Below are 27818 nucleotides of genomic sequence, written 5' to 3'. Positions count from 1 at the left end.
CCTCACCTGTCTCACCTGTGTCGATTGCACCACCTGTGTCTCCTTTCCTCCAACCTATTTAACCTCTGTTTCTGTTTGTCTGTGTTGGATCGTTGTTGCTGTCAGCGGTCTCAGTCTCATGGTGTCTCCCTCCACGTAGTGATGGGTCGATGAGGCGTCATGAAGCGGTTCGACACATTGACGCACTGTGTTGAAACTGTGTTACTGAATACTGACACCTGCTGGACTTTACACATCCCTGCAGGCAACCGACCTGACAGACTGAACTGACACCGATTCGATGACCGACCAGGTCCTAGGATATACAATCATATTTTAAACATTTCAAACTTTTGTTCAGGTTGAGATGAATTACCAATTAATTTATAATAGAACCCATTTATTATTGAGGGGCAATCATGATCAAACTTTAAAAACTAAATGTCAGAACTCGCATTATTTCAAAGTTTTATTCAGGTTGAGGTACCAATTAGTTTATGCACCTTTCTACACTGACTTGTTAGAGGTGGGAATCACCAGAGGTCCTTGATACAACACCACGATACCCAAGCCACTACATTACTGCCATTTTCAATATTTTGCGATGAGAGTATTGTGATACGATGTCTTGCAGCATGATGTGATTTATTACCCTTTTTCAACTTGAAATTATATCTAAAGGAAAACTATCTGAATTCATCTGTTTTATAATGTAAAAGAAATTGAAGTGAGATGAACAAATTGAACTTCATCATTTTATTTAGCTGACTTGACAGTGTTTTTACAGTCCAACTTCAATGAATACAAATGTGGGAGGCCTGGGCCGTATTATCAGCTATCACAAGCATTTTGAACAATACAACTTGAACCAAACAAAATGCAGCTCCTTCACCAGACGGGGAATTTTGTGAAGTGAATCACTGTTAAATTGACAAAAAATAAAATCAAACATTGGCATCCTCTCAAAGTACAATGTGAGGCTGTTTGCTGCTGGCCTTGGGGCCGACCAGGTTCAAGGACACTGAATGTCTGATTGTCAGAATTCCTGCTCAACGTAACCTGATGTCAGAGTGGTCCTCTGTGCTGTGACAAATGATGAACTGGACTGAGCCGGACCGCGTCTGTAGGATCACAAGTACTGTCAACAATGCAACTTGACCAAAAAAAAAAAAAGAAGAAGAAGCTGCTTCAGCAGCTGTAAATTACTGTTAAATTGAAAAATAAAATAAAACATGCACTTTTACATTAAAATACAGTAAATAAACTGTGCTGCTGTTTGCTGCCAGCCGTGGAGCTCAAAGTTCAAAGGCATTTGGCCACTGAACGAACGTCTGCATTCTTGCTCAGAAGGAGGAGCTGATCAACATGTCCTGATGTCAGAGCGCTCCTTTGTGCTGTGCCAGTGTCTCCAGCAGTTGAGAGGACTCTTTCTGCTGGGACGCTAGGACCTCGGATATGGAGGTTTCTTTTTGCCAGCATGGCCAGTAAAGGATAGACGTGCTCCTTTACTTTCCACCAGTTCAGTGGGTCTCCTCCACGCCCCAGCGGTGTGACCCCCTGGTGTCTCTTCACCTCCTCTACAGCTATGGCAGATCATTTTTGAGTGTGGCTCCTCCAACAGCTCCATAAGTCTGACCAAGCAAGTCTACCAGCCCACAGGATGCCTTCCTCATCTTGGCTGGTATGGCAGAGGGTCTGGGACCATCAGGTTCCTCCTGATGTTCCTGGGCTTCTTGTTTCTGATGGTCTGCTGCCTCTTTTGTTCCTGTAAATCACACAATACATATCTTAATATATGCAGCAAACAAGTTTGAAGACATAAATGAGCTAGACAGTGGTACTTTTATCTCATCGTAATACATTGACAGTTCATTTCTATTTCCTTAAATCTTCATTACTATTAGACTACAGAGGAGAGGTGTTTTTTTTTCCAGGATGGAAAACATTCAAGGATTTTTTTAAACGTTTGTTTGCCTGAAGGGTTCCAGCCTCAGCAACCAGATTTCCTCTGTGGACAGGAACGGTCGGCCACTTCCATGGACTTCAAGGCCCGGCATTCCCAATGTCCGTGTCATTCAGGGCAAATTGATCCGTGCTGTTGTTCCTCACATTGGGGGATGGCTGCTGCACGTGTGACGGGCTGTTGGTCGAGGAACCGCTGGAGCCTTTCATCAGCTCTGTTCCATCGCGTGCTGCCATCAGTCTTGAGCTCATCTACAGGCACTTCCCACTTCTTTTTCTGATTCTCTCTAGAGTGGTTTGCCACCGTGCGTCTGTCGAGAAGAGCCAGTGCTGCGACGCAGTCTCCCTGGAAGCCCGGCTGCGGCTGACAGGTTTGACGCCCCTTGAGAGGCCAAGGTGAAGGAGTGAGCGAAGAACTTCACATGCAGGTATCCTGCTGACTGGATGACAACGATGATGTTGGACCCGTTGTCTGCCTCAACTACAAAGTTTTTTCCGCAATCCCCCACTTGTGTGCCGCTTTTGGAAGCAGGTTTACGATGTTTGCGCCAGTGTGACTTTTATGTGCGGCTCGTTTCTCCAATCCTCCGTGATAAGATGTGCGGTTACAGTCACGTGTGAATCAACTGCCCGCGACGTCCACGCATCACACGTTCATGCAACTCTTTCTGCTGTTCGTGAAGTCTCCTGAACCTCAATCTTAACTTCTCTGTGCAGTTTGGGAAGCGGTGTGTCGGTGACATAGGGTGGCCATACGTCCGGATTTAGGCCGGACAGTCCGGAATTTAAATGCCTTGTCCGGCGTCCTGTGCAGCCTCAAGCCGGACGCTTATTTGTCCTCCTTTTTGGAGTTGCACTTGAAGGAAACGCTGCAAATCATCCAATGATGTAAGACTTTCAGTGATTGGTTTAAAATATGATTGGCTAAAAGCGGTGTCACTCAATTCCCTGATTTCTCATTGGTTGAAAATGTAAACAAGCCGCCCCCTGATCCCATGTGTTAGCCGCTATGTCGTCTTGTTTCTAAATGTTAGCACGCCGAAAAGACGGACCTCATTCAACGCGGAATGGTCAAAGGAGCTTACATTCATAAGCAAAAGTAGCAAAGACGATCTGATGTGTCGCTGTGATGTGGACGTCAGCACACGTGCTGGAGCGGTATCTGAAACTGTTTTCCAAAGCAGATGGACCACTTGTGAATCTCAGGAAGGTCAGCTCCTACATTTTCTCCATCCCATGCAGCAACGCACACACAGAACGAGTCTTCTCAATGATGGCATCTGCATGGAGAAACGAGAGGAATCGTCTGGATGTGGACAGCGTTAAAGCAGAGCTCCAAGTTTGTGTCAACTTCACCTTTCCCTGCACAAGCATGTACCAGAAGTTCCTTGGAAACAAAAAACTCTTGGATGCTGCCAGAAAAGGCCAGAAGTATTTCAGATAGAGGATCAATTATTTGGTGAGTACAATATTATCATCTTTTGTTTGTTACTTGTGTACTATATTTAATTAAACAAATATACACTTAACACTTGTAATGCAACATTTTGATTCTATGCATGGGCTTTATAGTTAAGAAAGGAACTTCTGCATGGGCTTTATGAAATGAATATGTACTAGGTTTAAAACAATACAGATTTTTGAAGGTTGATAACAGTATTTTTGCTATGGTTTTAGTTGCAGTGCAGGCTTGGCTATGATGAACCTGAAGGTGCTGTTGTCTCCTGAGCTGCTGCAGCAGCTGAAGGTGGATTTTGCTGAGGGCTGAGGCCATAATGAAGAACAGGAAACTGAGAACAGGATACTGAGGACAAATCAGTTAAAATACAGGTGGACTGCTGCACTCACACATACATAAACACAAATATGTTACATTTTTTACACATTTTTCAGGTCGATATTCACCTGTTACATGGTGTTTTTTCTCAGTCTTTTGTTGTTTACATAAAACAAATGTTCTTTATGGTTGTTAAGACCTGGGATGTGTATTTTTTGCATTAATTAATTTATTTCTTATGTCAATTTAATGCCAAATATGCTTTCAAAACATGTGCACTTGAGGATTTTTACTTATTTAAGAACTGGAATGTATTTTTTTAACATTTATTTATTTTTATGTAAATTTATTATTTGCACATTTCAGACCATACATGTTCTGCTGTTCTGGCACTGCACTTTGAATGATGAATGTATTGAATAAATTCAAATAGTGTGAACAAAGACCTTTCACCTTTCACTTACACATAGACATACATCATGATATATGATAGATAAAATTGTCTTGTGATGAACAGCGTACCTCAGAATCACTGTGGTATTGTAAATTATATTGTAGTGGGTAGTACACTAGAGTTGTATGTTGCGATTTTTCTTTTCTCACTAAATGCCGCAAAGTGTCCTCCTTTTTGGTGTTGTGGAAATGGCCACACGGCCTACGGTGACATCGCGCTGGGACGGAGTCACAGAGCAGGGCTCTAGCGTCTTTAGCATGTAGCCGAAGCCTTCGTTTTCCACAACAATTTAAGGCATGAATGTTTCCTTCTCCCCTTCCGCCCTTCGACTTCAACCCCCCCCCCCCTTCCCATATGAAGACAGCAGCAGCATGTAGTTGACTGAATAATTGATGTTATGTCCAGCATTGAAACGTTTTTTTAACAATAATGATAAAAGATCCATACTTACCTGTATCGACACAGCGTTGTCACGTAAAATATCGCGATACTATGCTGAATGTCCCGCCCCCCATGTCTTCGCCATGATATTTTTGCCATATCTTATAGTTCTCTGACCAGTGTGTAGACCCTCAAGTCCTCACAAATACATTATTTTTTGAAATGGGGGAACATCATAATAAATCTTTAAAAACAGAAATTAAAGGCTCAATTGCCACCACTCCTCCTGGGGTGGTTTTATACCTGATACTTCCCACCAGAATTTTAGAACTGAAGAAGCTTCTTGGATGAGAGGCAAAACGTCTTCACGAGTCCAGTTGCCTAGTTTGACCTTTTTTTGAGGATTCAAATGACAAAATCTATACATTCTAGTCAGTCGGTGTTTTGCTGACATTTGCTACTCTACAACACAACAAACCACATAGGGTCAGAGTTGGAATAGCAGTAATTAGAGATAATTCATGTGGTCCTACTCATTGGAAAATATTCCATAATGTTTTCACACTAACAATAGCATCAGAAACCTGTCAGAGGCTAAAGATTCTAACTTTAGCTAGCGAAGTTAGAGAACGTTAGCTTAGCTGTCCAGTAGAAAAATGGTGATCAACATGGCTTCTCAACCTGCTTGGACCACCTTAGAAATGCTGAACCAACACCCTGACCCTTGTTTTGCTCTTTGTCGGTCAATTGGAGAAATATTTTAGCAAAATTAGACAGTTTTTATGAGGGCCATTTTTTTGTTTCCATTAACACTGGGAGACAGCTATTAGATTTTAAGATCTGGGGACAAAGCGAGTATTTGTAGATTCCCATTTTTGCGCTGGAAAAACCACCTACCGAACCACTTACCTGTTCATGATTAGAAAACAGAGAGCTATTAACAGTGTGAATTACAACATTTCAATTTAACAAAATTCTAATTTCATTTCGTCATAGAATTTTTTTCCATCTGACATTTATGCAGCTTTGCTGTATCTAAATTCGATGAAATTCTCCTTAATTTCTGACTCATCATACAGGCAAGCCTAGTTAAACCTCCAGAGTCGTTGCTCCAGAGTGTTCCACCGTGGTACCTGCCAACCAATCAACCCCATCAGTGTGAACTAATCACCCCAGGGCCAGAGTGGACACACCAATGGAGATCCTTGTGTTCGAACATGGTGTTGAACAAACTGTGACTCGCACAGAAGTACAACAACTTAACACCACTTGGTTTAGGTCAGGCCTGATGTTCCTCTTAATTATGCCTCTCCAGGTCACTCCGTCATTGGCCACGTCAGTATTGAAGTCCCCCACTAGGACAATGGAGTCCTCAGTTGGGGGGCACAGATCAACAAACACAACCCACTTCCATATGTTTGAAGGTAGAAAACAGGAATTACATCATGACTCCTTTATAATTAAACAATCCAATACAAAATGATGAATATCAGGGTTTTTTTTTTTTATAAATAACTATTTACAAAATTCACATACATTCACAAACACTGAACTATTAATGGACATCGGACACCAAATGAAAAGTTCCATGTTGTCCTTCTGGTCAAAGATGAAGAAAATGGGGCCCTGACTTTGTCCCCTCCCCTTCGTTCCCCTCATATGTGGCCAGGTCAGGCCAGGTGTTGTCTCCTTCCATCTTTGGTATCCTGGGTTGGACTGTGAGCCCCAGGAAGAGGTGTCTGCTGGGCTCAGCTCCGCAAAGGCCTGGTGAAAGTCCTCCATCACTGGTGCTTCCTTTTTTAGAAATGAAATACAATGGAAATTCATGAAGACAACCTTCTAATAATGATAATAGACTGGATCTGTTCTGGTTGTCACATACACATCTCAGCAGTCCAGTCCAAAAGGGGGAAATTAGGTAGATTATTCATTCAGACATATTCAAACTTTCACAGGTCCAGCCCTAAAATCTCTTACCTGGTCCTTTTAGTGAAGAGGTTTTCCATGTCCGTCTCTCTGAGCTGCCTCCCAGACCAGGACCCTTGAGCCTGCTGCAGGTGTTGAGCCAAAGCTCTCACAGCTAAAACAGGGTCCTGGGTTTCCTGAGACTTGGGACATGGCTGGAAGTTTTCAGAAGCTCGATCTCCTTCTTCAGGTCGAGCAACTGTTTCCTGTGAGCAGAGGGTTTCACCTTCATCCTCTCTTGCTCTTGTCGAGCCTGGATTTGTGCCAGCCTCAACGCAGATGCTGCCTCAGCACGTTCGGCTTCCTTCAGCCGCGCTTCTCCCTGCTGATACATTTCAGCAGCCTCCTGGCTTAGTTTCTCCCCCTCCTTGGCTTTTTTCATGACCTCCAGGGCCATGTTTGTCACGCTCTCTTTCTCTCTGTCCAGCTCCTCTCTCTGTTGCTTCAGAGTCTCTCTCTCCTGTGCCACAACCATCTCCTTCTCTCTCAGCTCTTCAGCACGACGCCTCAGTCCCTCTTGTTCCTGTGCCACTCTGCTGGCCTCTTGTTCAGCCTTCTGACGTCTTTCCTTTTCCTTGGCATGGAAGTTCTTCCAGTCTTCTGCCAGCTTCCTCTTCTCCTCTGCCCAGTCTTGCATCACTGTCCTGTACTCTGCTGTCACTTCTCCAAGCTGCTGCTCACTTTCACACAGCTGAGCTTTCACTTTTTCCAACTGGGCGGAGACATCGTTGCAGGTCTCACGCAGTTGTGTGTTGCTCTGGGCTGCCGACTCCTCAAGACACTTCACATTAGCCTTGTGTGTCATTTCCAAGACTTCTACGTCCTTTCTATGCTGCTGCTGGACACTCTGGAGCAACGTCTGGCTCTGGTCTCGCTCCAGTTGCAGAGCTTTTACCAGTTCCTCCAGCTGGAGGATACGAGCCTGATCCACTTGTCGCTGTTCAGTCAGTTCCGTGAGCTTCGACTGCATCAGCTGCTGTTGTTCTAACAGCTGCTGCAGATTTAAACAGCTTTGTCCTGGAACTGCTCCCTGGGCGTTCTTTCCTGTGGCAGGAGAGGCGTGATTGGTTGGGCTGGGTTGTTGGTGGCTGTTGAGGAACGGAAGAGGCTTTGATTGTTTGGCCGTGTGTGTGGAGGTCTCCTGGAGGAACTCTCCGGCATCGCTGGCAAGGAATTCTTCCAGCCGGTGTCTTGTATTGCGAGATCGAGTAGAGGTGTTGTGTCTTGGTGCTTTGTCTTGGCCGACAGTCTTCCGGCGGGGAACGATCCCTGCAGGGGTAGCAGGGGACTGACCAGGTCCACTTGTAGGGTTGTCATTTGACAGAGTCTTCTCTGAGCCACCCTGACTCCATTTTCCTGGCAGTTTTTCTTCATCCTTAAATAAACTATGAATGAACTCATCTGAAGCTGTCAGACTTTCAGATCCCTTCTGGTTGTTCGTAGCAGGCTTGTTGGGGCTCATCTGGAAGCCACTTCGTCCAGTATTCTGAAAATAAGTTAAAGAAGGACAATAAACACTCACTGCTTGAACAGACTGCATAAATATTATTTGTAACGAGTATATTTCACTTAAAGTACACTTCAATAAACGAGATGTCAGTGAGAACAAATAGGATGTTGCTTTTTCTCCAGGTATCTTTGTCTGTCTGCTAACATGGGGGTTTAAATGGGTCAGAATTACCGGGCGCAGCTGCCCTGGCAGATTCAGCTTGTCTTCTCCGTCCTCTCTCACTTGTCCTCTGGAGACCTCTGGCTTTGTTTGTTTGGCCGTGTGTGTGGAGGTCTCCTGGAGGAACTCTCTGGCATCGCTGGCAAGGAATTCTTCCAGTCGGTCTCTTTTGTTGAGGGATCGAGTGGAGGTGTTGGGTCTTGGTTCTTTGTCTTGGCCGAACACACTGTCATCATCCATCTCAAATCTGACAGTCTTCCGGCGGGGAAGGGTCCCTGCAGGGGTTGCAGGGGACTGACCAGGTCCAGTTGTGGGGTTGTCGTTTGTCAGGGTCTTCTCTGAGCCACCCTGACTCCATTTTCCGTTTCCTGGTTCTGCTATTTTTTCATCATCCTTAAACAAATTATGAACAAACTCATCTAAGGATGATAGACTTTCAGATCCTTTGTTCTTGTCCTTCATAGCAGGCTTGTTGCTGCTCAGCTGGAAGCCATTTAATGCAGTATCCTGAAATGAATTAAATAATGTAAGTTAACAGTAATAACATAAAAAGAACTGTATTCTTTGTGTGTGTGTGTGTGTGTGTGTGTGTGTATGGGTCAGTATTTACCGGGCACTGCTTCACTGTCAGATTCTTCAGCTGAGGCTTGATTGTCTGCTGTTGTCCAGCAAAAACCTCTTCGGTTTTCTTCCCTCTGTCAGGGGTGGGTTGCTGGTGGGTGTGGCTTAATGGACCCACATGTTCTCCCAGGCCTTGAGCCTTGTCCTTGAGGCCTGGCTTGTCAGCGCTGGCTGACTTGTCTTCCTGAGGCTGTTTCTTAAGGCTTTTGAAGACCTTCTGTTTCACGTGGCTCTCAGGTTTTGTGGACCTTGTGGAATTCTCATTCTCAGGTCGAGCGGAAGTGTTGGCTTTTGAACCTGAAACACGAAACAGCCTATCAAGTAATTCTTTATTGGGACCTCCAGGTCCTCTCTTCTTGCTGCCTTTGGACATGTTGAAACTTTGAATCAGTTGCCTTCAAAGTTGTGTGAGGAACTGTTGATCCTGCATTTCTGGATCCGTTGTCTCATACATGACATCACAACATCAGAGGTTTTGCTGTCACCTGCCAAGTCAGTCTGTGATGTCGTCTGTCATTTGTCTTCACTGACAAATCACTGCCAGTGATGAGTCAGCAAATTCTGACACAGATGTCTCACCGTTTTGGTGAAGTAATGCAGCGTTTTAAATAACGGTGTTTAAGCAGCAACTGATTTACTTTTGGTTGTCCCTTTTTCTCTCTCTTGGTCCTCTGATGGTTTTGATAAACGCCAGTAAAGTTTCTCTTCGGTCTCTGACGTCCTCGACCCTGGAGTGCAGATCCAGGCTCATTCATTTTTCCCTGTCCCAACTGTGTGACACCATCATCCCAGTTTATCTCAAGCTTTAATGTTGCTGGACCACATGTGAACACATAAATCTGACATTGAACAAGCCGTCCCCAGTGTAATTATATGTGTGAATAATATGTGACAATAACTTTCTTTAACACCTTTAACAAGTGGAGTCTGCGTATCTTCCCTGTGCCTGCAGTGAATGAAGTGATTTATGAGAGTGGTAAATATAATCTATGCAAACTGTATAAAATTAACTCGATTATTGTAGTCAGCCAAGGAATTACAAAGTTATGGGTAAATTTGACCTCTTCACGAATATTAACAATTGTTCGTGGAAAAATAGGGGAAAATATCCCCCAAAGTCACGAGTGCTGTGCTCCAAATTGCGCATGTGTCAGACTGCGTTTTTTTCAGCGAGCAGGACAGAGACCTGACTGATACCTTCCTGTTGCTCCCGCTGCTGTCGAGCTGCAGAAGTGAAGGTAGCTATTTCCATACGGCTGTTGCTGTGGATAGCGTGAATGCAAGTGGTACATCATGAAATGATGAAATATGCCTCTTCACTTGTGTTCGGCGTGCGTCTGTGTTACGTGCCATGACTTGAAGCAAACGTTTGAATCCGTCCCTGGCGGCACCATGGATGGTTTGCCCGGACAAGTCGCTGCTTGGAGAAACAAACATAACTCAGGGCTCTCAAGTTTTGTGAGATTTTACCGGCCACGACGGGGATTTTGTTGAGGTGGGGATGGATGTCTGACAAACGACGCATAAATTCATTCAAACAAAAATATTTATTGACTTTTTACTGTGTGTTCACACCTAACGCGAATTCGCACGAACAGTTTCCATTCAAAGTCTATGCAAATGCGCGAATGATGCGAATTTTCAGTCGAGCAGGTGCGAATGAGGTTGCGAATTCACGAGGCGAAATATTAGCCATTTGCGCAAGTTGAAAATATTGAACTTTGGCGAAAAATTCGCGTCAAGACAGCCAATCAGCTTCGAGGATGTCCCAATGTCTGCTGACTGTGGCGGACAAGCTGATTGTGGCAATGTGTGGAAAACCAGGTGCTATATGACACTACGTATCAAAATGACAAGAACCAGTTGAATAAATTGGTGTCCATTCGTGAAATTCTGTCACCGATCCTAGCTGGCAGGTTGTCAAACTGGCCAGTCGTCATCCAAAAATACCGCTTGAAGCGGCGGTTATCCACACGGAGCCCCTGGAGGAGCTCGGTTCACTGAGCGGTGAAGTTCACCGAGCTGAGCTCGCCTCTACATGGTGTTGATAACCCAGATACCACGGCGTTTAGTTTTCCGACGTATTTCTGCCTTCCACGGCAGGTACAACGCAACAGTTCTGTGAATATTCATGGTGAAATGACGGAAAGAAACGTTGCAGGAAATACTTGTTACTTGGGCAGGAGAGCAAATTAGCGTATTTGCGTGAATGACGCGATGCGAAATTCACATTCGCATTTGGTGTGAAAACGGCGTTACATTTCACATGAGCATTTTGCTGCTTGTGTATGTGTGTTAATTCAGTGTGTGTGTGTGTGTGTTAATTGTAAGAGTTTGTGGCTTGCTTTGAGGCCTTTAGGTCAGGGGTTGGTGGCTCCTGCTTGTAACACTGGCTCTAAACCAACCATTTCTTGGTCTTGTTTAGACCAACCATGGAGAACACCCTCCCAGCATCAGCATTTTAATGTGGGAGGACAAGCACAGATGTGGCGATCTTTGAAAGCCTTCCATACTGCCTCAAACCGCTCACCTTTAAAAAAAACTAACCAAGAGTGTCTATTGCTCCAATGCTTAGCTTTTCTTATGTTTTATTGATTATGCACATGGTGTTGCATAATATTTCTCCCCTTGCTCTTTGTTGAGGAAGTACTCCCCCACAACTCCTCAACACTGATGGTGGCAGGTTCTTTGGGCATGGGGATGTCCATGAGCTGGTCGTCCAGGAACTCCTCGCTCACTTTATCCTGTTCCTGTGGCCCATGGAACGGAAGTAGTTCCAGAAATTAAAAAAAAAAAAAAAATCACCATGTGTGAAGAATGAATGAATTTTTTTTGTGACCATGATAAAAATTGAACTGAATACTTAACGTATTAAATATGTGAAATCCTGGAAAATGTGGAGACCCTTGCCTGTCTACAAAGTAGAGGCATCTTCCTCCCCACACTCATTCCTCTGCTGGACATCAACAAATCCAGCATGTCTCAGAAGGGCCTCATTGAAGGGGGGTTCTTGAGTCCATACTCCACTGCCCGTACTAACTGTAACTAACCCAAACCCTAAAAAAACTTAAAAACAACTTTATTTCATTCGATTTTATTCATTAACAACATCTCTTCACACATTTCATACACACTCATTCCACAACCATGTCATTGATGTTTATTGCTCCAGAAAACACATTGGCAATCTTGGATGGCTTTGATGAACGCCAATGGGGACACAGAGGCATTTTTTAGGATGGATGACATCCATGTGGCTGTCCGTCCTGCCTATCTGGATGACAGTCACGACATGTCGTTCAAATACGACACCGATGGAGTGGTTTTGGAGATAAATAAACTCCATATGCTTCAGGCAAGACTCCACTTCCTCTTTCTACCTGAGTTTTTGCCACAGGGCTCTCAGAGACAATGGCCAGTGTTAAAAAAGCATATTCACTTACAAGAGTATTCGGCTAGAGTGCTTAAAGAGTGGAAAAATGCGCATGGGGTCCTGTTGGCCTACGTTGATGGGGGTAAATCTTTCCTTATCTGAATCAGTAAGAGTTACTGATATTAACTTTTATTGGTAATTATCAGGTCTTACCTACGAGCAATTAAGAGATAATTTTTACCCAATTTTATTAAGTAGCTGTTGAATATACACATAAATGTGTGGTAAATTTGACTTTAAATGTCCAAAGGCGACAAGAAGAGAGGACCTGGAGGTCCCAATAAAGAATTACTAGATAGGCTGTTTCGTGTTTCAGGTTCAAAATCCAAATCTTCCACTCGACCTGAGAATGAGAATTCCACAACAAGCCTGCTATGAACGACCAGAAAGGATCTGAAAGTCTGACAGCTTCAGATGAGTTCATTCATGGTTTATTTAAGGATGATGGAAAAACTGCCAGGAAAATGGAGTCAGGGTGGCTCAGAGAAGACTCTGTCAAACGACAACCCCACAAATGGACCTGGTCAGTCCCCTGCTACCCCTGCGGGGATCGTTCCACGCAGGAAGACTGTCAGATTTAAGATGGATAATGACAGTGTGTTCGGCCAAGAGAAAACACCAAGACCCAACACCCCTGCTCGATCCCGCAATACAAGAGACCGGCTGGAAGAATTCCTTGCCAGCGATGCCAGAGAGTTCCTCCAGGAGACCTCCACACACACGGCCAAACAATCAAAGCCAGAGGTCTCCAGAGGACAAGTGAGAGAGGACGGAGAAGACAAGCTGTTTGGAGCTGACAGACCAGGCCTCAAGGGTCATGAGGAGAGAGAGGACAAATAGACAGCAAGAATATTTGGACCGAAAAATACGCCGTCCAAGAGAGAGGACAACACTCTTCCTTTCCTCAACAACCACCAACAACCCAGCCCAACCAATCACGCCTCTCCTGCCACAGGAAAGAACGCCCAGGGAGCAGTTCCAGGACAAAGCTGTTTAAATCTGCAGCAGCTGTTAGAACAACAGCAGCTGATGCAGTCGAAGCTCACGGAACTGACTGAACAGCGACAAGTGGATCAGGCTCGTATCCTCCAGCTGGAGGAACTGGTAAAAGCTCTGCAACTGGAGCGAGACCAGAGCCAGACGTTGCTCCAGAGTGTCCAGCAGCAGCATAGAAAGGACGTAGAAGTCTTGGAAATGACACACAAGGCTAATGTGAAGTGTCTTGAGGAGTCTGCAGCCCAGAGCAACACACAACTGCGTGAGACCATCAACGATGTCTCCGCCCATTTGGGAAAAGTGAAAGCTCAGCTGTGTGAAAGTGAGCAGCAGCTTGGAGAAGTGACAGAAGAGTACAGGACAGTGATGCAAGACTGGGCAGAGGAGAAGAGGAAGCTGGCAGAAGACTGGAAGAACTTCCATGCCAAGGAAAAGGAAAGACGTGAGAAGGCTGAACAAGAGGCCAGCAGAGTGGCACAGGAACAAGAGGGACTGAGGCGTCGTGCTGAAGAGCTGAGAGAGAAGGAGATGGTTGTGGCACAGGAGAGAGAGACTCTGAAGCAACAGAGAGGGGAGCTGGACAGACAGAAAGAGAGCGTGACAAACATGGCCCTGGCGGTCATGACAAAAGCCAAGGAGGGGGAGAAACTTAGCCAGGAGGCTGCTGAAATGTATCAGCACGGAGAAGCGCGGCTGAAGGAAGCCGAACGTGCTGAGGCAGCATCTGCGTTGAGGCTGGCACAAATCCAGGCTCGACAAGAGCAAGAGAGGATGAAGGTGAAACCCTCTGCTCACAGGAAACAGTTGCTCGACCTGAAGAAGGAGATCGAGCTTCTGAAAAGTTCCAGCCATGTCCCAAGTCTCAGGAAACCCAGGACCCTGTTTTAGCTGTGAGAGCTTTGGCTCAACACCTGCAGCAGGCTCAAGGGTCCTGGTCTGGGAGGCAGCTCAGAGAGACGGACATGGAAAACCTCTTCACTAAAAGGACCAGGTAAGAGATTTTAAGGCTGGACCTGTGAAAGTTTGAATATGTCTGAATGAATAATCTACCTAATTTCCCCCTTTTGGACTGGACTGCTGAGATGTGTATGTGACAACCAGAACAGATCCAGTCTATTATCATTATTAGAAGGTTGTCTTCATGAATTTCCATTGTATTTCATTTCTAAAAAAGGAAGCACCAGTGACGGAGGACTTTCACCAGGCCTTTGTGGAGCTGAGCCCAGCAGACACCTCTTCCTGGGGCTCACAGTCCAACCCAGGATACCAAAGATGGAGGGAGACAACACCTGGCCTGACCTGGCCACATATGAGGGGAACGAAGGGGAGGGGACAAAGTCAGGGCCCCATTTTCTTCATCTTTGACCAGAAGGACAACATGGAACTTTTCATTTGGTGTCCGATGTCCATTAATAGTTCAGTGTTTGTGAATGTATGTGAATTTTGTAAATTGTTATTTATTAAAAAAAAACAACCCTGATATTCATCATTTTGTATTGGATTGTTTAATTATAAAGGAGTCATGATGTAATTCCTGTTTTCTACCTTCAAACATATGGAAGTGGTTGTGTTTGTTGATGGGGGTCTATATTCTCAACACAGCTCTGAGTGGTTCGTGCTGATCCAGAGTCAGCATTTATTAGATCAGCTTCTCCACTCCAAAAGATCCTCAGATTTTTTTTTTCACTGAAGAAATGTGATTTAGTAGAAATCACTTGTTTGATCTGAGCCTCAAAACATACATGACATCAATCGTACTCATGAAGTACTGATATCAGTTCAGTTGTTTCTTAAGAATAGAAAACTCTTGAACAGGGGACCTGCATGGATTAAAACCAATCCATGCATCCAACATTTTAATATTTGTGAAACCAATGCAAAGAAAACCAAGCACTTTCAAGGGGATGTCAACGTAACGTGGACGGCGACTGTTTCTGCACTGATGTCTGTTTTTTTGGACACTTTTTGATGTGAAAACATTTTAGACCTTTTGGGTAAAACATGAACTTTGCCTGACACCCACGAATGTATTTGTGAAACTTTTATTCTATTTGTGAAAATGCCAAAGGGGATATTCCTCCATTTCTGTTGTATTCCTAGACCTCATAAAACCAGGTCCAGATGAAAAACCACTGCACCTAGACTTGTCAAATCTGGACTGGATTATCCTGCAGAGGTGGCAGACTCATTAAAAGACAGTCTCTGATTCGTGAAACCTTTATTTGATGTGTGAAAATGCAATAAAATCACATTTCACTGCTTTTTTTAGGCATATAGACCACATTAGACCAGATCTAGATGAAAAACCACTGAACCCAGACTTGTCAAATCTGGACTGGATTATCCTGCAGAGGTGGCAGACTCATAAAAAGAAAGTCTATGATTTGTGAAACCTTTATTTGATTCATGACATTGCAATAAATCCACATTTTACTGCTTTTTTCCTCATCTGGTCCACATTAGACCACGTCCAGATGAAAACCACTGCACCTAGACTTGTCAAATCTGGACTGGATTATCCTGCAGAGGTGGCAGACTCATAAAAAGACAGTCTCTGATTCGTGAAACCTTTATTTGTGAAAATGCAAGAAAGTCACATTTCACTGCTTTTTTTCCTCATCTAGTCTCCGTTAGACCAGGTCCAGATGAAAAACCACTGCACCTAGACTTTTCAAATCAGGACTGGATTATCCTGCAGAGGTGGTAGACAAATATAAAGACAGTTTCTGATTTGTGAAACCTGTATTTGATTTTTGAAAATGCAATAAATCCACATTTTACTGCTTTTTTTCCTCATCTAGTCCACATTAGACCAGGTCCAGATGAAAAACCACTGCACCTAGACTTGTCAAATTTGGACTGGATTATCCTGCAGAGGTGGCAGACTCATAAAAAGACAGTCTCTGATTCGTGAAACCTTTATTTGATTTGTGAAAATGCAAAATCACATTTCACTGCTTTTTCTTTCATCTGGTAGGGTTGCGTCTCTTACCCGTACAATTTAGAGAATGACTCATCTCCACAGATCATGTTCTGATAATATGAACACGTTGAAGCATCCCGCAGCAGGAGCCAACGACCTGAGCCTTTGATTTGAGGGTTGTTACAGTGTTTTTTCTGTTTGCTTCTGCTTCTTCATTTGATACGTAGTTACAGTTACCTTGGTTTTGGCTGCATGACATCACAGGCTTCCAGACTCCTAAGTGTCCTCTTTAAGTTAACAGTGCACTAAACATTTTGAAGAATAAAACTTTTTGGGGCGATCCATAATGACCCGTACTTCTTTTTCTTTTCTTTTTTAAGACATTAAATAACTTGGACAAACAATTTAATTAGCACTTGGATTATTGGGGGGGGGGGGGGAATTAAATATGTGTGGGTGCAGCCCCTCGGCAGAATCCTGGGTGCTATGGTCGCGTATATATGCGTGTATATGCTATGGTCGCGTATATATATATATATATATATATATATATATATATATATATATATATTAGTGGTGTCAACAATAATCGATTCGGCGATGCATCGTAATGCGGGGCATGGCCGATTCAGCATCGATGCGGCAATGTGCCTGAATCGATTATGTCGCTATTTGTTTTAGGGCCTCGAGAGAACAATAAAGTTGTCAAGTTTCAATTACTTCTGGTGGCATTTCCGGAGCAACGTCGCGATGGAGCCACGTGCTCAGCGGCGGCGCTAGCTAGCGCAACAGCAGCACTGTAAGCATGGCTGAAGCGCGGAGAGATGACCGCGAAAGGCAGGTGATTAAAAACGCACCCAAAGTTTGGAAAGCGGACATATGGGCACACTTCGGATTCTATGAAGTTGATGGGAAACTAGACAAGACTTATGCGGTGTGTAAAACCTGCCACATGAAGATTAAGCACGTTGGAAATACAACTAACTTCACGAACCATGTTGATGGTTGGCATCCTGAGTTGGCTTCAACAACAACACATAAAGTCGACACATCCCAGCCAAGAAGTGACGAGTCACTGGTGTCAACATTGCCACACAACTCCGAGAGAGCCAAGAGGATCACACGATCGGTGGTGCGCTTCATAGCGAAGGATCTACGACCCTATTCTGTTGTGGAAAATGCGGGTTTTCGCCACATGCTTAAAACAATTGAGCCCCGGTATAAGCTACCGACAAGAGCTACCTTCACCGATTCTGTGCTTCCCGCATTGTACAAAGAAACCAAAGAAAAGGTAATGGAATCCATGTCTAAAGCCAGTCGTGTAGCAGTTACAACTGATGCCTGGACTTCAGTAGCAACAGATTCCCATGGAACCATTACTGCACATTATGTTAGCGAAGATTGGCAGATTGTATCACACGTGTTCCAGACAAGAGCAGTTTACGAGAGCCACACTAGTGCTCATATGGCGAGTCTACTCTTGGATGTTGTGGAGGAATGGCAGCTAACAGATAAAAGTGTTGTGCTGGTGACGGACAACGCCGCTAATATGATAAGTGCTGCTGAAATTGGGAAGTTCCCTCATGTTAAGTGCTTCGCGCACACGTTGAACCTCGCTGCACAGCGGGCGCTTAAATTGCCGACGGTCTCCAGGCTTCTGGGGAGAGTCCAACGTATCTCGGCATACTTCCACCGCAGCACAAAGGCAAAGCACCTATTTGAAGAAAACCAGCGAATCGTTCTTAAACTGACACGACCTCTTAAACTGATAACCGATGTCACCACAAGGTGGAATAGTGCTCATGATATGATGGAGAGGTTTTTGCAACTGCAAGCTGCAGTGCATGCCACCCTGCTGTCACCTGCCCTCAGTGTAGAAGAAAGTGACATCGTGACTCTCAGCAGAGCAGATCTGGCTAACGTGGAGGAAGCAGTGAAGACATTAAAACCATTGAAGGATGCCACTGTTTTTATGTCAGAGGAGAGCAGTCCTACAGTCAGCCTCATTGCACCAGTGTATGCCCAACTCCTCCAGAGCATGTCAGACACTATTGGAGACCAACCACTGATCCGCGATGTGAAGAATGCCATCAAAACAGATCTCCTTAAGAGGTACAACAGTGGGGCAGAGAAGAAAATTCTTCACACATCCTCTGCCCTTGATCCTCGCTTTAAGGGGTTACCTTTCCTGACAGAGGAGGAGAGGTTGGATGTCTACGCAGGAGTGACTTCAGAAGCTGCATCCCTGGAGGTAATTTATATTCTTCTTGTAAAACTCACATAATAAATTTCAATTCAATTGTAATCATAAATGTTCAATAAGAAGCTACATAGTCAGCAAAATGTTAAGACTGAGAAAAATAGTTATCTGTTGTGATGTTAGCATTGGCTGAGAAAGTGCTGCTAACTGCTGTTTTTTGCTCTTATTTATTTGTTCAAACACAGTATGAGAAGAGACATAAGACAGAAGTAGATGAAGCGGCTCGTGAAACAGAAAGTTCAGGAATCAAGGAAGAGTTGCTGTCTGTGGATGATGTGTCCGACTCAGCAGGCCCCTCTGCTCCCAGAAGAAGGGCCTCATCGCTGCTTTTGAGTTTGCTGGGACCTGCATTCAATGACATCGGTGAACCTGCATTCAATGACATCGGTGAACCTGCAGTACAAAGTAAGACTGTCGATGCCAGTGCTGAGGAGGAAATGGACTTGTACTGTAGATCCCCATCTGTGCCTCTCTCTGAGGATCCCTTGGAGTGGTGGCATCGCCATATGGGCACATTTCCTCTCCTCTCTAGGTTGGCAAAGATATACTTGTGCATCCCAGGGACAAGTGTGTCAGCAGAGAGAGTGTTCTCCACTGCAGGAGATGTTATCACTGCAAAAAGAAGCACTCTCAAACCGGACCATGTTGATCAGCTTGTGTTCTTACACAAGAACCTTGAAATTCCCAAATGCTGAACTCTGAGAAGTTTTGATGCAGGCTCAGGTCAAACTATAGATTTTCTCACTCTGAAACAGATTGTTGATGATGTACTTAGAAGAAGTTATTTGAACAAATTTGTTAGTAGGCTAAGCCTACTCAATCAATTTTTGGTTTACTTTACAAGGCATTTCACATCTTGATATTTTGTTGTATGCAACTGATGTGATTGCCAGATAGGATTCTCATCTCAGGTATATAATTTCCATTTTCATAAAGCTGCTAAGCTTCTGTTTTGTTAAGAAATGTTGCACTTGACTTTACTACTTGAAATAAAGTTTCAAAGTAATAAGTGGTTACTGTGTTTAACTGAATATTTTTATTGCTGGGTGCCTGTTGTTACGGTAGTGTAAGTGTAATTACTGATTCATGTTTGCACGGGAGTTCAGGAAGTGCCTTGTCTTAAAGCTGCTATTTTACTGTGTGTGAAAAAGCACTTATGGTCAGTAGAATTTTGATGCATTGCAATGCATCGCAATGCATTGTAGAATCGAATCGAATCGAATCGTTACCTGCTGAATCGTAATCGAATCGAATCGTGAGGGCAGTGCCAATGCACACCCCTAATATATATATATATATATATATATATATATATATATATATATATATATATATACACATGTACATATATACAGTATATATGTATTTATATATATATATATACACACACACAGTATATATGTATATATATGTGTGTGTATTCACACATATACATGGCATATATATGGTAATGAAGGGGGGGGGCACAGAAAAATTCAATATTTGATAAATACTGATCAGCCCCTCCCTGCAAAAAAAAGTTTGCATGTGAGCACTGTTTTCTACTCCAAGTTACCATTATAAATGCATGTTTCTTTCATTACTAAGGCTTCAAAATGAAGAAATTAAGAAGAGGTCAGAGACACGGCCTTCCAGATTTATGGACAGAGTCAGGAGGACAGGACCAAATCCTCACTGAACTGTCAGCTTTTGAAAATCTTACTCAAAAGATACATTGGAATCACCCCAAGTGGGAAATGTGGGCAGGAAAAATATTCAAGGACAAGAATTTAAAAAAAAGAAATGGCTGTACACTGTATGGCACAGTGACGGAAGGTTCATTAGAACAAGGGTGTTGTTGAGGCAGAAAGAAAGGAATACATGTACTTCTCAATACTATGAAAATGATCAGTGTGATACAAGGGAGCACAAGCAGTTGGTATGAACAGAAAGTGACTGGTGAAAAGGCAACTGAGGAAAAAAAGAGGGTGAGGAAACAAGTGACAGACTCTGAGATGAAGGAAAGACTTGAAGAAAATTAACAAGAAGATGAAGAAAAGCAGTGGTCAGCACTGTGGCCTCACAGCAAGAAGGTTCCGGGTTCGAGTCCCGGCTCCAGCACGGGATCTTTCTGTGTGGAGTCTCCATGTTCTCCCTGTTCCTGCGTGGGTTCTCTCTGGTACTCCAGCTTCCTCCCACAGTCCAAAGACATCAAGAGGGGACGAGGCTGATTGATAATCTAAATTGACCGTAGGTATGAATGTGAATGGTTGTTTGTCTCTCTATGTTGGCCCTGCGATGGACTGGCGACCTGTCCAGGGTGAACCCTGCCTCTCGCCCGTTGACGCTGGGATAGGCTCCAGCCCCCCGCGACCCTTAATGTGTAGGAATAAGCGGAAGATGACGATGGATGGATGGATGAGGAAAAAAGACAGAGTCTGAGATGAAGGACAGACTTGAAGAAAATTAACAGGAAGATGAGGAAAAAAGACACACAGACTCTGAGATGAAGGACAGACTTGAAGAAAAGGAACAGTATGAAACTGAAGCAGTTCAAGAGGAGACCCATGTGGATCCCAGTGTTGTAAAAAGCATCAATAATGACGGTGCCTGTTAGTCGAGATGTTGTGAAACCACTGGAAATGGAGGAAGGCATAAAGAAAACACACGAAGAAACAATGGTTGTGACTGAAACCAGTGGAGATGAAATGTCTGAGTGCATTCAAACTGACAGCATTTTGTTTGTGGATGACACCTTATTTTGTATTTGTTGACGGCCAAATGATCCTAATGAGCCGTCTGCCCAATGGAGCCTGCAAAGACTGGTGTCACCCTGTTTGTGTTGGCTTCCAAAGTATTCAAGACATTGCTGCCATATCCCCATGGCACTGTCCTTCATGTACCACAGATACCCAAACCTCAGAGTTTGGAGATAAGGACCAGGTGAAGAGACGGTTATCTTTTGGAAAAGAATTGCCCTCTTGCCCCCAAGAGTTCAGTGTAAGCCTGACAAGAACGGAGTGGGCAGCAATTCAGCCAGCTGACAGAGGAGGACACAGAACCTTGAAGGAAGGCAGGCTGATGTTATGAGCCACAAAATAGGCTCTGTAAACAAGTTTGGTGTCCTGTCCTTCAAGACTAATAAATAAAATGCAGTCCAAGTCCAAAAACTGAAAGTGTCTGTTGGAGGGGTAAGGCTGTCTGCAAGTTTTCTGGTTGTACAACTTACTTCCTGTCCATAGAAGAAGACCCTGATGATACAGAAGGTGATATACCTGTAAATGTCAACGTCCAGGGAACAATTAAACACAGTTGCCATGAACAACACACACGACACTGTCGCCTACCTGAACGCCTCACACTCAAAGGACTGCCTGGTCAATGGTCTCCCATGCTGGTCCATACAAAGCAACTGGTATCCACGGATGAAGACAAACTTCTAGCAGGAAATCTAAATGATGTGAAGTCTGTCCCAGTGCTACAAAAGATCCATCCATCCATTGTCTTCCACTTATTCCTATTAAGGGTAAATTCTTGTGGCTAAACACCATTGGGCGCTTCAAAGGGACCTCATGGGATGCGTATGGACAGAGGAAGACATGGTTGCACGTCCTCTTGAATTCCTCACGACAGCAGAAATCCTGCAACGGTGCAAGAATGCAGCTTGTCCTGTCGTGAGAAGAAGAGTCAACTGTGTTGACGTGGTGTAAGGATTTTTTTAATCTGGAGAATTAAAATGTATACATGTGTTTTGTAAATCAAATGACTGGACTTAATTTATTCTAAAACACCAAATACAGTCCTCATATGTTAACAAATATAGAGACTGGTCATATTTAATGTCATCTACATAGCTTACAAGCGTTTTGTTTATTTGTTTCAAGGTGTGAGGACTTCCCTACTCTACAGGTGGATATTGACAGGTGGATGACTGCATCCCTTCCAGCTCCTTGTAAAAGGTCATTCTCCAGTCTGCAAACTGGTGTTTCATTCCTACAAATCCTTCTCAAATGCAGTTCCACAGATCTACTCCCTATTAATCAGTTTACTAGTGTTTATTCTGTTCTACCTTTCATCTCAACAGAGGTCCTGTCCCGTGCACTGAAAGGACAGTGCAGCGTGTCTTTGTGAATGGACAGCCATGTCTTCTACTGGTCTCAGTGATACACAAAGACAAGCTCAGTCACAAGCTGCATCCTACAACTTTGTCACTCCTGGTGACAATTCTTGGTGGGAAGTAAGTACTGGAAAGACTTTAAAGTTTACTGTGTCACACTTAGGATTATATTAGTATTATATACAATAATTTATTGTCACTGGTTTGACTTATTTATGTATTTATTTTTGTTATGTTTGAATTAATTTGTGACTGTTCATCCCATTTTTCCACTCTACTCTCACCATCCACAAAGGTACGAGCCAGCTGCAGTGACGTACCGTCTGGGAACAAGAAATCCCTTTGTGGCATTCCACAAACGAGGCCCTGAGAAAGGCTGGCATTTTTTTGATGCCCTTGAAGAACTCGTCAAGCCTGGCAAGGGAGAACTTGTCAATGTTGACACATTTATGAGGAAGAAACTTAAGGCTGAGTGTAATGTCAGCCACATTGTCATGATCAGGGTAAGCATGGACCGCTAATTGTGGCATCAGACTGTCTTGACTTCTAAAACTGTTTTTCCTTTAATTTCCTCTCCTTTTTCCAACATAAAATAACAACATTCATGTCTATTGGTTCACAATGAAGAATTCTAACTATAACGACTGTTGATCAGATTTGCTCAGCTTATTGCTTCTACCATCTTCAAACTCTGGTGACATTCACTGATGGAGAAATTTGGTTTTAGTAGAAAAATAATTGGTATTTCTCTCGCTTCAGGACAAAGCAGCAGAAGCAGTTGAAGCCAGGTGGCAAAAAAAGGAAGAGCTTGTAACCTTCATTGTGGACCACAGTGGTGTAGATCAGTGGTCCCCAAACTACGGCCCGCAGGCCGGACACAGCCCGCCTCCACATTTGGCCCGGCCCCCTGAACAATACCAGCGACGCATTTTGATTTTTTTTCCATATGTGTGTATTTGTATTTGATAATAAAATTGATAGAGAGCTAGGAAGTATTTTCATTGTTAACTATTAAGATGTGTTCACACCAAACGTGACGTGAATTTTCACGTTGCTTTATTCACACGAATTTGATCGCTGGATCAATATGTTTATATTCGCGTCATTTGCCAACAAAGCGACACGACAATTCGCATTGCCGTTTGGTGTGAACACAGTCAGTCAGTCACTATTTCATACACGCATAGAACGTGACATTCTCTTCCACCCTTCTGCAGTCTGTGCCCCTATCTGGCAACCCCCAGAAAAGAATCCTAGACCCAGAGAGGGTGATTTGGTAGTGTCATCATATATTTCCTGACTTTTTTTCTGTGAAGAACCCATTTTATTTGGTAGTGTGGCTTTCTGGAAAACAATACATTTTTACGTTTAGGCACCCCTGCGATCTTTTTCTGTTACAAACTGGCCCCCCATCAGAGAAGGGAAAAGTTATGTGGCCCTCACAGAAAAAAGTTTGGGGACCCCTGGTGGAGATGATAAACTAAAGGGAAGTCTCTACTTGACATGTAATAAATTTACCATTCCTATGGAACATTTTTGCAACAAAAAATGATCAAATTACAGGGAAACACTTAACCTGATCCGTTTAAAAAGTGAAGGATCACCTTGTGATGTAAAGTCATGTGATGTATTTAACACCCATGAACCAATTATGGAATCAGAGAATTAGAGATGCTGACTGCCTTGAGGAAAGCCTTCTTCTTTTCAGAAGCCCCACTTTTCTTTGAAAGGCCGGTGGGTCCCAAACATCTTTGATGATGATAGGCAGCTGGACAGCATTGTGAAGGACCTGTCAGACTTCCTTGACAGCTGGGACACCCTCTCTCCTGAAGTCTGCACCATGGTGTCCTCCGACAGGATCAAATATATCCGGACCATAAGGCTTTCAGAGGAAGGTCAGTGGCTATTTGACTTACATTTAGGAACATAAACACATGAATGACAGTATTCCTGTTCCTTGTGCACTACAATTAAGAGAAGTGTTGGTCGTTGAGATTTGACCTCAGAAGATGTTACATTTCCTGTTCTATGAAGCACATATATTTCTGTTAGTTTCCATCTTTCAGTGCAGTACACTTGACAAGTTACGCCCCCAAAAACCCACAAGATGTGAGTTCTCGTAAAAAAACAACATTTTTCTATCTATCTATAAATGTTGCCTTCAACATAAAAGCAGAATCACAGACTCATGAAAATTAAGTATTAGGAACTTAGTTGACTTTGTTCGAAGGAATTGTACAAGACACCAACAAACGGAACGGCTGAAAGGTCCAAGCAGGCAGGAAGAAGCTCTTAAAAAAACTATTGAACAATCTTTGTGACAGAGGGGCAGAACCAAGGGGCAGCAGCCTCACATTATAATACATAACATTATGCTGTTATGCTATTGATGTACTTGTAACACACCTTTCTAAATGAAGAGTAAAGCTATCAAACATCTGAATTAATTTCCTTTTTGTAAAGTATGTCTAGGTGACACAGTGCAGTGTGCTACTCATGACTTGCAGGTCTACATTGTAAACTCTTGATCGTGGGGTAGAATCAAGATCATGTCTGCAGGAAGGCAGGAGGTCAGGTGGCGAGCAAAGGAGGGAACACAGGACAACTGGTGGCTCGGAAAAGGAGAGCAGGGTCTGAAATAACGGCAGATGTTAGGAAAACCAACAAACTGATCACTCATCAAAGATTCATGAGTTTGATGAGTACTGACAGAAAAGGTTCCCTGTACATGTCCTCATATTGTTCCAATGAAAACCAAGCACACTCACAGCTAAAGGGGTTGTAACACAGGCAACAGTCAAGGCTCCACAAGAGGTGAGAAAAATGACAGTGTCGGAAGCTGTGGGAGCGGTGGAACGTGGGCCGATGGAGCAAAGGTGAGGGCGCATCCTAATGTTGGGAGGTACATCTCCAAATGACCACTGTGTGGAGATGTGTTGAATGTTTCTCAAGAGAGAAACATACATTTCTACTTTTGTTTTGAAGTGAGAAGGAAGAACTATACATGTTTCTCCCAAACAAGATGGAGAGACGGGTGATAGAAAAATCCGGTTCTCGACCTGGACCTGTTCTGAAATGCACCTTTTTGGCATTCATTCATCGTCTTCTGCTTATTCCTTACTATAGTAAGGGTCGTGGGGGGGTGGAGCCTATACCAGCAGCCTTCAGATGAGAGGCAGGGTTCACCCTGGACAGGTCACCAGTCCATCACAGGACCAACACATAGAGACAGACAACCATTCACTCTCACAGTCACACCTACGGTCAATTTAGAGTATCAATCAGCCTCGTTCTCTCTTGATGTCTTTGGACTGTGGGAGGCAGCTGGAGTACCAGAGAGAACCCACACAGGAACAGGGGGAACATGCAGACTCACACAGGAAGATCCCTGATGGAGCCGGGACTCGAACCTGGAACCCTCTTGCTGTGAGGCGACAGTGCTGACCACTGCACCACCGTGCAGCCCATTACATGTTCCATACACTACTAATTTACTCACTCTTTGTCTTTGTCCATGCTAACAGTTTTGAACGTACATATTCCCCTGAGTGAATTTACATGCAACAGGGAGAATGCCTTCCTCCCACACGTTCAGACGTGGTTTTCTTTATTTAATATGGGATTTTGACAGCTCCCTTCTCCTTTTTTTAACGGAACTCCGTTCCGGCCATGAATATTTTACCAGAACTGCGTTACGGCTCACTTTCACCCCTGTATATATATGTGTGTGTGTGTGTGTGTGTGTGTGTGTGTGTATGGATGTGTTGATTCAGAGTCCGTCGGTCACATGACATGGTACCTACTTGGAAAATCAATTTATTTAGCATTCAAAATTCCTTTAAAATAAAGGGATCATGAAATTATGAAAGAAGAGGTTTGTTGTCGACTTATTTAGCGATGTTATCTAGAATTGAATTGCAGTCTCAAGGAATATCACATTAATATATAGAAGAGGAGATTAAACTCCAATACACAGGTTTGTTTCCGTGGTCCAGTCTTCTCATATCTACATGACTTGAAACAATAAAGTGAGATGTGACGGTTTCGTGAATCATGGCGAAACATCAGCATGCAGCAGCCCCTCATAAAGCTCTGCAATTTTCCATCGCTGGGGTCGCTTGTATGCAGTGACAAAAGTGAAGGAGAATCGGATGAAGCCCCTGGGAAAGATTGTTCAAGTGTAAAGTCAGTAAAGTAACTGCCAGACCACCTGGAGGAGCAACGTTTCATGAGTTTTTTTATTATGTTGATTTGTTTTGAAGAAAAAATGAATACGTTCCTGGATTTGAGCAGGGCCCCCACACTGCCCAGTGTTCGGGTCCTAACCAGGAAATATTTTAACTTCCCAATCAGGCACTGAGCTGAAACTGCTTCCTTGACTGGGCGGTGATTTGGTACCAGAAAAATCCCAAACAAAGCATTTGTTGATGACTAGAAATAAAAAGTGTGAACCCAATAGACCCAAGCAATCCAAGCTTCAGAAGGTATTTGCAGCATCAAATGATATAAGATGGGCATATTTCTAAAGTTACATGAAAAATACATGAATGCTTATTAAAAATCTTACTACTGCATGGAGGAAATTATGTCATATTTGGAAGCATGGACACCGCAGGGAGTTGAACCCCATTCCAGTCGTATGGAAGTACCTCTACCAGTGTCTTTTGCTTTTTTATGACATTTGGGGAAAGAAAACCTTCATTAGCAACAGCATTTGATGTTAATATGCAAATGTCTATTCTGGTGTAGGAGGAACTCACAAGTGTGTTAAAGCTACATAGAAAGGTGTGTGTTTTGTTGTTGAATGTCATTAAAATGGATGGAAATATGCTGTTGCAATGAAGGAAAAAAGAACCCCTGGAGTGCTAAAGGAGAAGATTTTGGAGGACTAAGTTCTTGTAGGTTTAACGTGTTTAAAACATTTCTGGTTTAATATAAAAAGATGAAATAGAAGTCAAAGGTTCTATTCATCACCTTCTGCTACTGATTGTGCTAAGCTAACTAGCAGTGAGCTGGTCTCTACTGCAGGACACAAATGTGTCTGTCTTCTTGTCCTGCTCTTTTGATGAAGGGCCATAAAGTGTATTTTCTAAAATGTTGCCATGTTACATGCAGGTGTGTATTTAGCTTGTTGCCATAGTAACATGCTAAACGTTACTTACCTGAAGAGACCTGCTCCACCAAGGCTACACCCAGATATAAAGGCTGGTCTACCTTGGTCTCTTTGCATCGGTCTCATGAGTGAACAGGGTCAAGCATCGGCAGAAGGACCCTGACGTTGCCTGACCACACCCCTGCACAA

At 43.6% G+C, this 27818-nt stretch overlaps 2 protein-coding genes and 1 long non-coding RNA gene across 5 annotated transcripts; 2 read left to right on the top strand and 1 right to left on the bottom strand.

The window, feature by feature from the left end:
- Positions 1-6031: 6031 nt before the first annotated feature.
- On the bottom strand, positions 6032-9212 carry LOC147249024 (uncharacterized). 3 transcript variants are annotated; one of them, XR_015119562.1, is made up of 3 exons: positions 8798-9212; positions 6531-8694; positions 6033-6347 (listed from the first exon to the last, which is right to left on the bottom strand). XR_015119562.1 is itself a non-coding variant. In XM_086227211.1 (3 exons), exons 1-3 carry the CDS (start codon positions 9179-9181, stop codon positions 6634-6636), a joined length of 2250 nt encoding a protein of 749 aa, XP_086083337.1. In that variant the 5' UTR covers positions 9182-9212; the 3' UTR covers positions 6035-6633. The 3 variants fall into 3 exon arrangements, 2 of the variants coding, with proteins under 2 accessions (XP_086083336.1, XP_086083337.1); XM_086227211.1 differs by having other exon boundaries at positions 6035-8004; positions 8200-8694; XM_086227210.1 differs by having other exon boundaries at positions 6032-8694.
- A 7753-nt stretch (positions 9213-16965) lies between these two features.
- Positions 16966-19390, top strand: LOC147249023 (E3 SUMO-protein ligase ZBED1-like). The gene is made up of 2 exons (XM_086179120.1): positions 16966-18411; positions 18606-19390. The coding sequence occupies exons 1-2, from the start codon at positions 16966-16968 to the stop codon at positions 19113-19115; spliced, it is 1956 nt and encodes a 651-aa protein (XP_086035246.1). The 3' UTR covers positions 19116-19390.
- Positions 19391-22535: 3145 nt separating this feature from the next.
- LOC147249022 (uncharacterized) lies at positions 22536-25534 on the top strand. The gene is made up of 3 exons (XR_015119528.1): positions 22536-22636; positions 22812-23019; positions 23276-25534. It is a non-coding gene; the product is annotated as an uncharacterized LOC147249022 (long non-coding RNA).
- Positions 25535-27818: the final 2284 nt, after the last annotated feature.

Source organism: Aulostomus chinensis, chromosome 15 (assembly GCF_037954235.1).
Source record: "Aulostomus chinensis isolate RoL2024-O1b breed Wild chromosome 15, RoL_Achi_v1.0, whole genome shotgun sequence".
NCBI classification, from domain to species: domain Eukaryota; kingdom Metazoa; phylum Chordata; class Actinopteri; order Syngnathiformes; family Aulostomidae; genus Aulostomus; species Aulostomus chinensis.
The sequence above is the reverse complement of the archived record's forward strand: the minus strand, read 5'-3'. Positions and strand labels throughout refer to the sequence as shown.